General features: G+C 35.2%; 2 protein-coding genes across 2 annotated transcripts; both read right to left on the bottom strand.

The window, feature by feature from the left end:
• Nucleotides 1–3,783: 3,783 nt before the first annotated feature.
• LOC141692138 (uncharacterized) lies at nt 3,784–4,401 on the bottom strand. Its single transcript, XM_074496878.1, has one exon. It carries the CDS (start codon nt 4,399–4,401, stop codon nt 3,784–3,786), a length of 618 nt encoding a protein of 205 aa, XP_074352979.1.
• Nucleotides 4,402–7,618: 3,217 nt separating this feature from the next.
• LOC141692137 (uncharacterized) lies at nt 7,619–13,864 on the bottom strand. Its single transcript, XM_074496876.1, has 3 exons — nt 13,738–13,864; nt 13,558–13,650; nt 7,619–8,658 (listed from the first exon to the last, which is right to left on the bottom strand). The coding sequence occupies exons 1-3, from the start codon at nt 13,862–13,864 to the stop codon at nt 7,619–7,621; spliced, it is 1,260 nt and encodes a 419-aa protein (XP_074352977.1).
• Between the last annotated feature and the right edge of the window lie 480 nt (nt 13,865–14,344).

The raw sequence follows: 14,344 nt of genomic DNA, 5'->3' as shown, positions 1-14,344 counted from the left end.
ACCTGCGTATACCCATATTATTTCTCAGTTTCTCAAATGTCGATGTAGGTAGTGACTTTGTAAGCATATCCGCCATATTATCGCATGAACGAACTTGTTGTACATCAATATCACCATTTTCTTGAAGTTCATGAGTGTAGAATTTTTTTGAAAATATGCGTTTTGTTCGATCCCCTTTAATATATCCTTCCGCAAGTTGTTTGATGCAGGCCGATTTATCCTCAAATAAAACTGTAGGACTGTCTGAAATACTTGATAATCCACATGATTCTCGAATATGTTGAATGACCGACCTTAACCAAATACATTCCCTGCTTGCTTCATGAATTGGTAGTAACTCTGCGTGGTTTGATGAAGTTGCAGCCATAGTCTGTTTTGTAGACTTCCAAGAGATAGCAGTATCACAATATGTAAATAGGTAACCTGTTTGTGATCGCCCAAAGTGAGGATCTGACATGTATCCAACATCTGCATATCCAACTAGCCGTAATCTTGAATTGTTTGGGAAGAATAGTCCAAGATCGATTGTCCCTCGAAGATATCTGTATATATGTTTGATTCCATCCCAATGCCTTTTAGTTGGGTCAGAACTAAATCTTGCCAACAGGTTCACTGCAAATGCAATATCAGGCCGTGTGTTGTTTGTAAGATACATGAGAGCGCCAATTGCACTGAGATTTGGAACTTCAGGTTCAAGAACCTTTTCATCTTGTTTTCTAGGACGGAAAGGATCATTTTCAACCTCGAGTGATCGAACAACCATTGGTATGGGGAATGGATGAGCTTAGTCCATGTAGAACCGATCAAGAATCTTTTCAGTGTAGTTTGATTGATGAACATATATTCCTGAAGATAAGTTCTCCACCTGTATACCTAAACAAAATCTTATCCTTCCAAACTCTTTCATTTCAAATTCATTTCTCAAATAGTTAGCAGCATTAGTAATATCTTTCAGTAGTACCGATAATATTCAAATCATCCACATATACATCAATAATAACAAAACCAGTTGATGATCGTTTAATGAAAATGCAAGGACACACTTGATTATTAACATATCCATCATTCAATAAGTATTCACTAAGTCTGTTGTACCACATACGACCAGATTGTTTCAAACCATACAATGATCGTTGTAATTTAACAGAATATAAATGTCGAGGCTTAGTGTCCTCAATATTTAATCCTTAGGGAATTTTCATATAAATATCACTATCAAGTAATCCATATAGGTATGCTGTCACAACGTCCATCAAACGTGTTTCCAGTTTTTCCATACAAGTCATACCCATTAGAAAACGAAAAGTAACTCCATCCATCACAGGAGATTATGTTTCCTGGTAATCAAAACCAGGTCTTTGAGAGAATCCCTGGGCTACAAGCCGGGCTTTATATCTCACAATTTCATTTTTCTCATTTCATTTTCGTACAAATACCCATCTATTCCCGACGGGTACTACACCAACTGGTGTTTGGACTGCAGGTTCAAATACATTTCTCTTGCGCAAGGATTGCAATTCTTCTTGAATCACAATTTTCCATTTTGGCCAATCATCTCGGTGTCGACACTCTTCCACACTTTGTGGTTCAGGATCGGAGTTCATAATAATATCAGATGCCACGAAAAAAGCATATACATCATCAACCTCAATACTCCCACGATCCAGTAATTTCGCGTTATGGACATAATTTATTGAGATCTCATAGTTTTCAGGTACCTTTGCTTCTATGGAAGCATTTTCCACTTCTGGGGCATGTGCCATTTCTGGGGCAACATTCTCTTCTGGAGGCAATCCCACGTCTGGGAGTTTTGTTACAGCCACTTCAGGGGCTTGAACCTCTTCAGGAGGCAATACCATTTCTAGGGTATTTTCTGAAACTTTTGCCACTTATGGGGCAATTCCAATCAATTTTCGTTTTCGTGGTACAATATCGTTTGCACCAATAGGTCTACCACGCTTTTGGCGTGGCTTTGAATCACCAATCAATTCCGCTGAAATTGATTTATTGCCAGGGATTTCAATCCTGGCCAGAGCATTAACAACAGGTATATATGATTTCACAATATTTCTAGAATCATTAAATACATCTGGCATTTCATTAGCAATATTTTTCCTATGTATAATTCTTTGAACCTCAGATTCACATTGTTTAGTACGCGGATCAATAACATTATTTTTGCCCTGGTGGATTTCTCTCTCATTTAATAAAAGTCTGGAATCTTCAAGCAATGGATACTTTGTAATCCACTAATTTAGTCCTGAGGCATTTCATGATATTTCTGAACTTAATTTATGCAAAATTTTATCTCCCATTAATTTAGGGAACATAGATTCATCAAAACGACAATCAACATACCGAGCAGTAAAAATATCACCGGTTAATGATTTCAGATACCTTATAATAGACGGAGAATCAAAACCAACATATAAACCAATTCTTCTTTGAGGTCCCATTTTAATTCTTTGTGGTGGTGATATAGGATCATACACAGCACAACCAAATACTTTTAAATGATATATATTAGGTACTTGACCAAAAACCAATTCTTGAGGGGATTGTTTGTGGTAAGCAAAAGGCCTTATTCTAATTATATTTGCAGCATGAAGTATTGCATGACCCCAAATAGATATAGGTAACTTTGCTCTTAGGAGTAAGGGATGGGAAATAAGTTGAAGTCTTTTAATTAAGGATTCTGCTAAACCATTTTGTGTATGTACGTGAGCTACCGGGTGTTCGACGAGATTCCTACTGACATACAATAATCATTAAAAGTTGCAGATGTAAATTCAGCAGCATTATCTAGTCGGATTGATTTAATGGGATGGTCAGGAAATTGAGCTTGGAGTTTAATTATTTGGGCAAGTAATTTGGCAAAGCCTGTATTTCGGGTTGTAAGTAGACATACCTGAGACCATCGAGCTGACGCATCAATTAAAACCATAAAATACCTAAATGGGCTAGAAGATGGATGAATAAGACCACAAATGTCACCTTGAATTCTTTCTAAGATTTTCGGGGACTCAGTATGAAGCTTAACTGGGGATGGTCGGACAATCAGTTTTCCCAAGGAACATGCTGAATAATGAAGTTCATCTTGGGATATTATCTTTTGAGTTTTAAGAGGATATCCCACAGAATTTTCAACAATACGACGCATCATAGATAATCCTGGATGACCTAGTCTTTTGTGTCAAAGGGAAAGTAGTTTTGGGTCTATGACTTTGGGGATGTTGACTATGAGATTCAAGAACTCGTATACTCGTAACATATAATCCTGAAGAAACCGAGTGGAATTTTTCCAAGACCCTTTTATTGTCAACGGTGTTTGAGGTGATGAGAAGGTATTCTTTTTTCATTCTCATTAGTAATTTCAACGTGAAACCCATTAAGACGGATATCTTTAAAACTCAGTAGGTTTCTAGTTGACTTGCTAGAGTATAGAGCCTCTTGTATGTGTGTGTGTGTCTTATTTGGTAGAAGAAAACTAGGTTTCCCAAAACCTTCTATTATATTTGATGTACCCGATACCGTCCAGACATGTGAGTTGGTTTTAGTCAACTGTGAGAAGTATTTCTGTCTTTGTAAAATAGTGTGTGTGGTTGCGCAGTCAACAATGCATATATCTTCCATCTTTATACATATATAAATGAAAAAAAATCTTTATTAAAAACACACCGAGTACATAGAACAACAACATGAAACAAGTACATAAAATGAGTATATAATGGAAATAAGTAAAACACAAAGGAAATAAGTAAAACAAGACAATACATATGAAGTTTAGTCATCTAAACCATAATAAAGATTAGCACCAGTGTCTATTTCATTTGAGACCTTATTGATTGGTTCATTAACTAGATTATAATTGGCGAAGTTGGTTTCTACTCTCTTTCCATTATTCCTTTTGGATGACTCGTAGAGGTCAACAAGATGTTTGGATGTGCGACAAGTACGTTGCCAGTGCCCCTCAGATCCGCACCTATGACAAATGCCTCGGTTCTCTCCTTCTTGGGGTGCCTTTCTTTTATTTGGCACTTTACGTTGCCATTTCTGGTGGCCAGAGTTGTAACCATCACATTTCCACTTCAGGTGGCCAGAATTATATTGATTGCGAAACCGACCACAAAAATTTCCACGTCCACGGTTTCGTCCATAACCCTGTTCTCCTCTATGCCCTTTTCCACGTTCATTCTTCAGGAATGACATGTTATGTACTTCAGGTAACTGGGCAGAGCCCGTGGGACGTATCTGATGATTTTTCAGTAGCAACTCATTATTTTTTTCAGCCACAAGAAGGAGAGATATCAGCTCACCATATTTCTGAAAGTTCCGCTCCCTATATTGTTGAGTCAGGATCATAGTGTTGGGGTGAAAGGTTGAGAGGGTCTTTTCAATCATTTCAGCATCAGTAATATTTTCACCACATAAAATTAATTTTGAGCTTATTTTGAAAAGAGAAGAATTATATTCAACTACAGATTTGAAATCTTGTAACCTCAAATTATATCGGGCAGATGGCAAGTGAACAAGTTTCTGGTGATCAAATCTATCCTTGAGATTATTCCAAAGGGTGAGTGGATTTTTGATAGTGAGGTATTCAGATTTTAGATCTTCGTGGATGTGATGCCTAAGAAAGATAATTGCTTTTATATTTTGTTCAACAGTTGGAATTTTTCTGGGTCAATAGTATCTTTTAGGCCATTAGCACTAAGGTGTAATTCCGCATCAAGGACCCATGATAAATAATTATTCCCCGAAACATCCAAGACAACAAACTCTAATTTTGCAAGATTCGTTATTCTGAATAAATTTTAAATAAGATATAATATGTCACATAATATTTAAACAGACAAGTTGAAATAATAACTTTATACAAAAGTTACGACGTCCTAGCCGGCCAGAAAACTTTTGATTATTACTTGACGACAATGCCATCTTTATAGTAGTATTACTTGAGAAATGACAGCAAAGCCATCTTTATAATATTATTTGACGGTATAACCATCTTTATAGATTTCAATCAGTAACATAAATAAATATGTAATAATAATTAGAATAAAATAAGTAAAAGAAATCGTACCTCTTTTATGAAATAGTTTTAGTTGATAGAGACTCGTGGGTCAGAATAAGTCGTAGCTCTTTCGAGAATAAAGCTTTAGTTGGCAGAGACTCGTGGGAGAATAAGTCGTAGCTCTTTCGAAAATAAAGCTTCAGTTATGTTTAATGTAGAGGAAGTATAGGAGGATAGAAGATATGGAGATAAAGTTGTATCTCATTTCATTAGCTAAATGAGTTATTTATAGTAGTTGGTTTACAAGCCTTACTAAGTAAGCTATTCAAATCTTCTTCATTAAGTATTACAAAACTTCCTCGATAAGCTTTACAAGTCTTCCTCGATAAGCTTTACAAGCCTTCCTGATTAAGTTTCTTTCTTAAGAAGTTGTGCAAGTCTTCCTCAATAAGATTTGAGAGACTTCCTCGATACGCTTTGACAATCACTTTATATTTATTTAAATATTTTAACAATAAGAAGGTTTTTGGTATTTATAGCAATGAAATGGCGCCTCCGGTAATAATTATTAAATTAGATACTCAGTTTTCTCATATCGGTCAATTAAAGCATGCATATGTAGTTAGTTAATAGGTGATTCAATTCAAATTTGCAGGATGTGTGCACGTTTACGAATATAGTGAAGGCTCTGCCCAAGTAGTAGATACTAGATATACTAAAGATCGAAGTTTTAGAATGTGTAAAAAAGGGTTCTTTTGGCACCTCGTACAGTTCAAATTGTGGAATATACATCCATGCTTTGGGTAGCTATTTGTCGTACTAGATATCTTTCTCATCTTGACAAGGACCATAAGGTTACTTGATTGTTAGTTATTAATTAATCTGTTTGAGTGTTTATCTTCTATAGAGCCATTTATAAGAACCCCATGCATTGATAGACAACTATAAATTGTTGACAGGAAGATTTAACTCTTGCCAGATTGCAAGTACTTGAACTAATGGTATCATTTAAACACAATATAGAAGCTTATTACGATCATCTAGTAAGTGGGTTGGGTGTAATTTCCATTGTTGGCCATATATACTTGCAATTTTTACTTGGTACTTATTATGGTTTCTGGTGTTTCAGGAAGCCTCCTCCTGGTAATTGTTAATTTCCCGGTTACTTGGAATGCTTGGAAATATTGCAGTATGGGGAAGTTGGGACCAAATTAAGGTATGATCATGCAACGAACTTCTCTATCTAATACAATTATATATTATGTTACGTCTGTGTATGCAAATCACGTGTACGTGTTGTCATTTACGAATTAGAGTTTCCTTTTTTTTTTGCGTGATGGTGGGCTGAAACCCTTGGATTCGTTTATCTCACTCGTAAACTAATTATACTCTTTTTTCTAGTTCTGCATGCTCGTGGGCTAAAACCCTTTGATACTTGTATTTCAATCCTAAAATTAAGGGTTATTTTTAGTGTGCTTGATTATGGAAAAAACCCTTTCTTCTTTAGTTCATATGTTACATTGAATAATTTATTTAGATCGCACTTAAGTGTAATTGTAAATTCAATAATATTGTATGGTATTTACAGTTAAATTACCAATCCATTATTATCAAGATAATGATATAACATAACAATGGTAGCATTGTTGTGGTGGCTTTTGACAATAGTGACATTGCCTTTTTGCTCAAGTACACTTGTATTATGATTTTGGATAGACTAAAGTTACGTCCACAAAATAGGATACAAAAACTTTCACAAAATGACGTGCAAAGGTGATGGGTGGTGACCTTAAGTATCACTTCACTGCAAATTATGGTTCAAATTATCGCTTTTGAAAATAAAGGCCCCATATGTCACCTCATAACAGAAGTTCGTGTAGCGTTTTTTTTAAAAAACTAAAATGTGACTTCGTGAAATGTTTGAGCCACAAGGAAACATGAAAACGCTGGATCGTAAACCGTTTTACTTTAAATATATATATATATATAAATAGGTAAAACGGTACATTATAAACCGTTATACTTATTTTATTAAAATAAATTAAGAACATAAACGGTATAATAAGAAACTTGTTCAACAAAAAGGAGAAGAGTAAATCATTTTTCTGTTTTTCCAAATAATAAAAAAATTAAAACGCTACACAATAATCCGTTATTTTTATATTAAAATAAAATAAATTTAGTTATTTGTTGAACAAATAAAATGTTACATTAATAAACGTGTTAACTTGTAAAACCGAGGATAGTAAACCGTTTTGTCGGTTTTTTAAAATAATAATTAAAAAAATGGCAGACGAATATACGTTTGGCTCAAAACGTTGTTTTAAGATCCTTTTTGTACATTAAATATCACGAATTTTGCTCAAAACGGGGAATGAAGTTCCGTTTTGTTCTATGATTAAGAAGTTTCTGTTGTTTTTCTTATCTACTGGAATTTCTTTAATTTTTTGCTAAAATACTGAAAAACACTATGAAATATTTCTAATTACCGAAATTACAGTATACAACAACAAAATGCACATATACATAAAAATGATCAATATAAATCTTCCAATTCAATACATTTTTTTATCCAATGTTATCACTACACAAATTTCACTAAACTCATTTTTTCCCCTTGGGTGCTTGAAAATCCATCGCATTTTGATACCTCGTCAACTTCCTTCTTCCCTTCTTTTTCTCAACATCTTTGTCATGGATCACGTTTGGAAAGTTAATACCCGTCAGCCAATGAGAATCTTCTTTTCTCGGAATGGGTTCAAAAACACCATTGTAAACCATCGATACATTCTCTAATTTATAGATATCATCAACCTGCGATTCATGGCTCAATTTCAAATGCGCGCAACAGGCAATAACATGAGAAAAAGGAATACGATACATTTGCCATTTCCCACAAGAACACAAGTACTCGGGAATCCTACCGGTATGCCTATTACCCCCCTTTTGGTCAACTTTCCTAGTGACTACTTTAAATAACAAAGAATTTTGATCATAAAATTTAACACTAAGACCCCTATCACGCACAATTGACCGACTCAACCTCTTGCTTGCATGATTAGTAAACAATCGACCTTTAGCTAATTCAGTTGCAATTTTCAAACGCCTTTCATCGATATACTCAACCGTCTTAAAAAATAGTGCTCTAACCAATGAACTAATCAGGAGCTTTCTAGCATCAAGGATCATGTTGTTCCAACTTTTCGCATGGTTGGTGGTCATCGTGCCAAAACGTTTCCCTCCATCATATGCTAAAGACCATTTACTTAATGGTTTATCCTCAAACCATTTCGCCGTCCTAGACTCCTCAATCAACAATTGTTCCCATATAAAATCAAACTTCTTCTCTTGCACCTGAGAAGCCAACTCAACTAACCTATTTTTCAATCCTTTTCTCCTATGTGCAGTAGCAAAATTTGTAGCCAAGTGTCTAATGCAGAATCTATGATGGTCAAGGGGCTCGCACCATCCTATCTGTTGCATAGCAGCAATAATCCCAGCATGTCTATCAGAAATGACACAAATCCCATATCTCCTACCTGCCACAAATCTCCTCAATCTATCCATGAACCACCCCCAACTAGAAACATTCTCGGATTCAACAATAGCAAATGTAAGTGGAAGAATATGGCTAAAGTCATCCACTTCCACAACAGTCAATAGTTGTTATTCCCTAACAATACAACAAGAATTACAGAAGGGGGGTTAAATATAATTCTGGCTTCTTTTTCAAGATTTTAAAAACTGTTCTTACTTGATAATATATATGTGTTTGATTTGCAGAGTGCATAATAAATGATTTTTATGAATCAAAACACAAAGTAATAAAAACACAAGTTTTCAAAACTTTCTGGTGGATTTGAAAGTATCCACTATATATATATATATATATATATATATATATATATATATATATATATATATATATCGAGTGAGAACCTGTGAAGCTCGAAAGGCTCACAGCTGCTTACAAGTATGAACAACTAAACTTACAGAGAAATGCTACAGAATATAGCTTCAAAATATTTCTCTGAAAGTGTGTGTGCTTAGTTTGATAATTGTTCTACTTGCTACACTTGGTTTAAATATCACCAAGTTTAGATGACAATAAGACAGGATAATAAAACAAAACATATCTAGTCTAACTCCATGCTACTTCACTACTCTATTCCAGCATCTTTGAATATCTTCATAATAGCATGAAAATGGTAATGCTTCTTTGTTCTCAAATCCCTGTTAAACTGGCTGCCACATTCCTTTTGCAAACACTTGACGCATGTGACCGTGTTGTCACTGTCAACATATATTTGAATTTGATCATCCGTCGGGTACATGCTTGTCATCCGTCGGGTGGCTTTGTTGATCATCCGTCGGGTAGCTTTGTTGATCATCCGTAGAGTATCTATTTGTCAGTTGACTCCATTTCAGTTATGCAGAATTACAAGACATCTCATAATTATAATTAATTAACCTATTATGTATATCTACTAGTAGTCAACATGACTCATATGATCCTACAGAATCTACACAAAGTTGTTTACAGAAATGTGCTACAATACTTATTATTACATAAGCTACTCACTCGATGGATGTCATATCATCATCCGTCGGGACTATATTGAATCATCCGTCGGGACTATATTTGATCATCCGTTGAGTGCTACAAATTCATTAAGTTAAATCTACTAATGTGTTTTGATTAATTTATCATCAAGTTCACAACATATTCCTAACAATCTCCCCCAATTTTTGTCTACTGGAATTGTAGCCATAAATTAAGAGAAACTTGATGATAACAAAACATCCAAAAGATACAGAATAGAAATAGTAGATAAAACTGACAAGTGCTACAATATTTACTGAAAATTGAACAATGCAAAGTATACAAAGAAGTTGCTCACAATCATTATCAAGATGCTCCTCTAGTCTGAGCAGATAAGTCTATTTCCTTGATTGTCTGGATTTCTTCCCAAGCCTCCTGTTGTTCTCTTCTATTTGATTTTGGAGTTTTCTGTGGAACTCAAGTTCATCAGCTTCTGAGAGATCCAGCATTTCTTGCATTTCCAATAGAGTCTCATTGCTAGAGATACTCAACTGGTCCTCCAATTTGAAGAATCTTCTTATTCCCTTTTCATCCCTGAATTCCATCAGCCAATAGGGCCTCAAATGCACTCTCTTTCCTGTGAAGGGAATTGGCAGAGTTTTTGGTAGTGCATCTTTGGCTCTATTAATCCTCATCTCCTCAATCTTCTTTAGAACTAATCTTCTTGCAGTCACATTGTATCCAAAGTTCTTTTTGAAAGATGAGTAGATCTATATTAGAATAACTTGGCTTTCTAGAAGAATCCTTTGAAGTGGCCATATTATCTCTTTTCCTCCCTTATATTTAAACACCAGCCTTTCAGGAAGATGTTTGTGAGCATCAATTCCTCTTACTTCTTACAATTCATCTAAGTAGAGGTTTATGTCAGTGAACTCCTTAATGTCACAGATGTATAACAAATCTCCTTTGTTGACTGTAGATTGAGATTTGGTTAGGGTCTTGGATCAGAGAGTACAGGCTTCACTTTCTTGCTTGCTCTAGTCTTTGTCTTCTTGGCTTGTTGAAGATAGGAAAATTTAGCTCAGGAATTGGCAAACTATCCCAGTCTACTGGCTCATCCTTAGGAATAATGGGTTCACCATGAATATTCCTAGTTGGATCCACCACTTTGAATTCTTCAAATACCACTGAGGGTTTTGATGTATGAGTTGAAGTTTTAGGATTTTTGGGAATATAGTCTTCCATTTCCTCATCACTGAAGTCCAATTTTGTAATAACCCCAAAATTTTTGAACTTTTAATAACTCTTATGAATAGTGTTTTGCTGATTATGCTGAATAAGAAAAATTTCCATGCCACACCATGTAGGGGTTCTTCTATTGTTATTCTGAGATCTTATTAGTACTTTATATGGGATATAAGTGTATGTAAAGATCGTCAGAATCCAAATTCGAACACTTTGATTTTTTCCGAAAATCCACCAGATACCGAAAGAATTGAGTATAAGGGAACATGATAAAAAGGATTTAAATTCAAGGATTATAAGAGAGGATCATAAAAGGAATATAATGTATTGAGAAAGGTTAAGGGAACCCAAGTAATAAGATCCCGGGTATGATCCCTCAAACGATAAACGAAAACGAAAGTTAAGCGAACCGTATAATAGATCAGCGGTCATTAGCCAAGTGATTAGGAGTTAATCAAAGGGTTAGTGGGGAGTGATGTCATCTCACCAACAAGAAGAGGACAAGTATGGGAGGATGACATAGCATGATGACCTAAGCATGACCAAAAGAGAAGTGTGTTGTTGGTTGATTGTGAACCACACAAAATTTACCATGGTAATAATCCAATTAACAAAACAACATCAACTAAGCCAAGAAAATCATAAACACAAACTTGAATTTTCATTTCCAAGCAAGAGCTCTCGGCTTTTCTGGTTTTTCAAAGGGAAAAATTTCAAAATCCAAGATCCAACCATTGTTAAATTGCAAGGTAATTATCCAAGGTTCCTTATGATTAGTTATGGCTATCCTAGGAGTTTAAGCTCCAAATTACTTCACAATCTCTTTCAATAAATCATTTAAGAAGAGAGTGAATAGTGTTTTCAAGAAATTTAAATTGTTTGATCTTGTGTTTTTGGTTAGATTAAGCTTTGGTAAGGACTTTCAAGGGTGATTCCAAGCTCCTTAGTCACTCTTACTCACCAAGGAAGGTATAATCTCTTAACCTAGCATTGTTATTGAATATTAAGAGCTTATTATGAGTAGGATAGTTCATGAGAAGCATGGTGATTGAATATGTAGAGATTAGTTGATTTTGTGATGTTTTTGGAGTTGTAAATCTTGGTTATTAGTTAATGAACTTAAGAATAGTTTTAGTTCATGTTTGATAATAATATAAATTGGAAAACTTGAGGTGTTGGGGATGTTTAGTGATGTATGGATGGAGTTTGGTTGTATGGTTGAATTGTGATCGATTTGTGGTTGATTTGGAGTAGGATAAAATTTGGTAATCGCGTAAACATAGCAGTCGTAATGCCCGATTTACTTTAGACTGTTTTGTTCTTAACATCAGGACCCATGAACTCACTGTTAGGTTTTGACCATTGCCATGATTAGATAGTTCATGTTACGAGCTTCGTTTTGATATGTGGTTCGCTTGAATCCGATGTACGGTTTAGGAGAAAAGACCGTTTTAAGTAACGGTGTTTCGCGACCGAACCATTACCCCTCGCCTTACTTTGAAACCTTGGTTAAGGACTTTAAATGACTAATTGGGGTATGAAACAATTATGTTAAGTGTATTAGGCAGTTGGTAAGGTACTCGCGAAAGAATAGCCTTAAAACTCTTAATGGTTAATTTATTAAAAATGGTGGAGCCGAGGGTACTCGAGCGACTTAAGAGAATCGTTGAGCGCAAAGTGAACGTTGGAGTCTATTTGGTTAAAGTATAGATTCATAAGCGACTTTGGTTTAATTCCAACTTATATGTGGTTTATAGGTTACCAGACTCATCCCAAGACCTTTACCACCCCAAGTCGCTCAGGCAAGTTTTCTACCCGTTATACTGTTGTTGTGATGTATATATGTATATGCATTATCCACCAGATATATATATATATATATATATATCGAGTGAGAACCCTGTGAAGCTCGAATGGCTCACAACTACTTACAAGTATGAATAACTAAACTTACAGAGAAATGCTACAAAATACAGCTTCAAAATGTTTCTCTGAAAATGTGTGTGCTTAGTTTGATAATTGTTCTACTTGCTACACTTGGTTTATATATCACCAAGTTTACATGACGATAAGACAAGATAATAAAACAAAACATATCTAGTCTAACTCCATGCTACTTCACTACTCTATTCCAGCATCTTTGAATATCTTCATAATAGCATGGAAATTGTAATGCTTCTTTGTTCTCAAATCCCCGCTAAACAGGCTGCCACATTCTTTTTGCAAACACTCGACGCATGTGATTGTGTTGTCACTGTCAACAGATATTTGAATTTAATCATCCGTCGGGTACATGCTTGTCATCCGTCAGGTGGCTTTGTTGATCATCCGTCGGGTAGCTTTGTTGATTATCCGTCGGGTAGCTATTTGTCACTTGACTTCATTTCACTTATGCAGAATTACAAGACATCTCATATTTACAATTAATCAACCAATTCTGCATATCTACTAGTAGTCAACATGACTCATATGCTCCTACAGAATCTACACAAAGTTGTTTGCAGAAATGTTCTATAATACTTATTATTACATAAGCTACTCACTCGATGGATGTCAAATCATCATCTGTCGGGACTATATTGAATCATCCATCGGGACTATATCTGATCATCCGTCGAGTGCTACAAATTTACTAAGTTAAATCTACTAAGGTGTTTTGATTAATTTATCATCAAGTTCACAACATATTCCTAACAATAGTACACCCGGATATGGTCGTATAGGTAAGTCCCATCTATATGTATGACAGGCTTACAATGATCAAATCCATCAATGCATGGTTGAAAGCCCATAATAGTCTCTTGAATGTCATTTCCTGTTCCAAATAAAGACATAATATACTCGTTAACTACAAAACATTATATAAATATGAAAAATCATATAAAAATGTATACGATACTAGTCTAAAAAAAATAGAATACCTCTAAGCTCCCACGATCTTCTATCTCATCCTCCTTAAAAATCCAATCAACCTTGGTTCCCACATTAAAACATTGTAACACTTCCATAAAAAAAGGGAGGTCTTCATATGATCCTTCCCAAGTTCCATGTTCTTCATCCATTGCTAGCTTTTTGGCATCTCTAATCTTCTTTCTTCCTGGTTGGTAACCAAAATACTTTTCACCGTGGCCATTAACACTTTTTCCTTAACCGTGGGATCGACTACGATTTGATCCCTAACTAGTTCAAGAATATCATGAGATGTCAAATTAGGATGGTCTTGGGTAACGGTAGTGCACAAACATGTGTGTGGTCCCGAAGTTCCCATAATTTGGAATTTCCCAAGTAATTTTTGCAACCTAACTTTTAAACTCCATTCACAACCACGATCCTTATTCTTACAAACCACATTCCAATACATCTCACTTGATCTAACCACCTTAATCTCTTGATGATTCCGGATTTGAAAATCTCTAACCGTATGCATTAACACTTTTTTTGAGTCAAATATCATCCCCTCCCTTAACTCCATTGGCCCCAATGTCTCCTCCCGTGTAATCAAAGCTGACTCAACAACATCATAAGCATCCAAACCTCTACTA

This window comes from Apium graveolens, chromosome 2, assembly GCF_009905375.1.
Source record: "Apium graveolens cultivar Ventura chromosome 2, ASM990537v1, whole genome shotgun sequence".
NCBI classification, from domain to species: Eukaryota; Viridiplantae; Streptophyta; class Magnoliopsida; order Apiales; family Apiaceae; genus Apium; species Apium graveolens.
Note: the sequence above shows the minus strand (reverse complement) of the source record. Positions and strands in the feature narration are given on the sequence as shown.

Excerpts from the sequence above, each read along its gene's own strand:
- LOC141692138 (XM_074496878.1), bottom strand. The coding sequence starts at position 4,401 with ATGATTGAAAAGACCCTCTCAACCTTTCACCCCAACACTATGATCCTG.
- LOC141692137 (XM_074496876.1), bottom strand. The coding sequence starts at position 13,864 with ATGGATGAAGAACATGGAACTTGGGAAGGATCATATGAAGACCTCCCT. Across the intron at positions 13,651-13,737 it reads GGAGGATGAGATAGAAGATC|TTAACGAGTATATTATGTCT; the intron begins GTGGGAGCTTAG and ends AATGTTTTGTAG. Across the intron at positions 8,659-13,557 it reads CATTGATGGATTTGATCATT|TGGATGACTTTAGCCATATT; the intron begins GTAAGCCTGTCA and ends CTGTTGTGGAAG.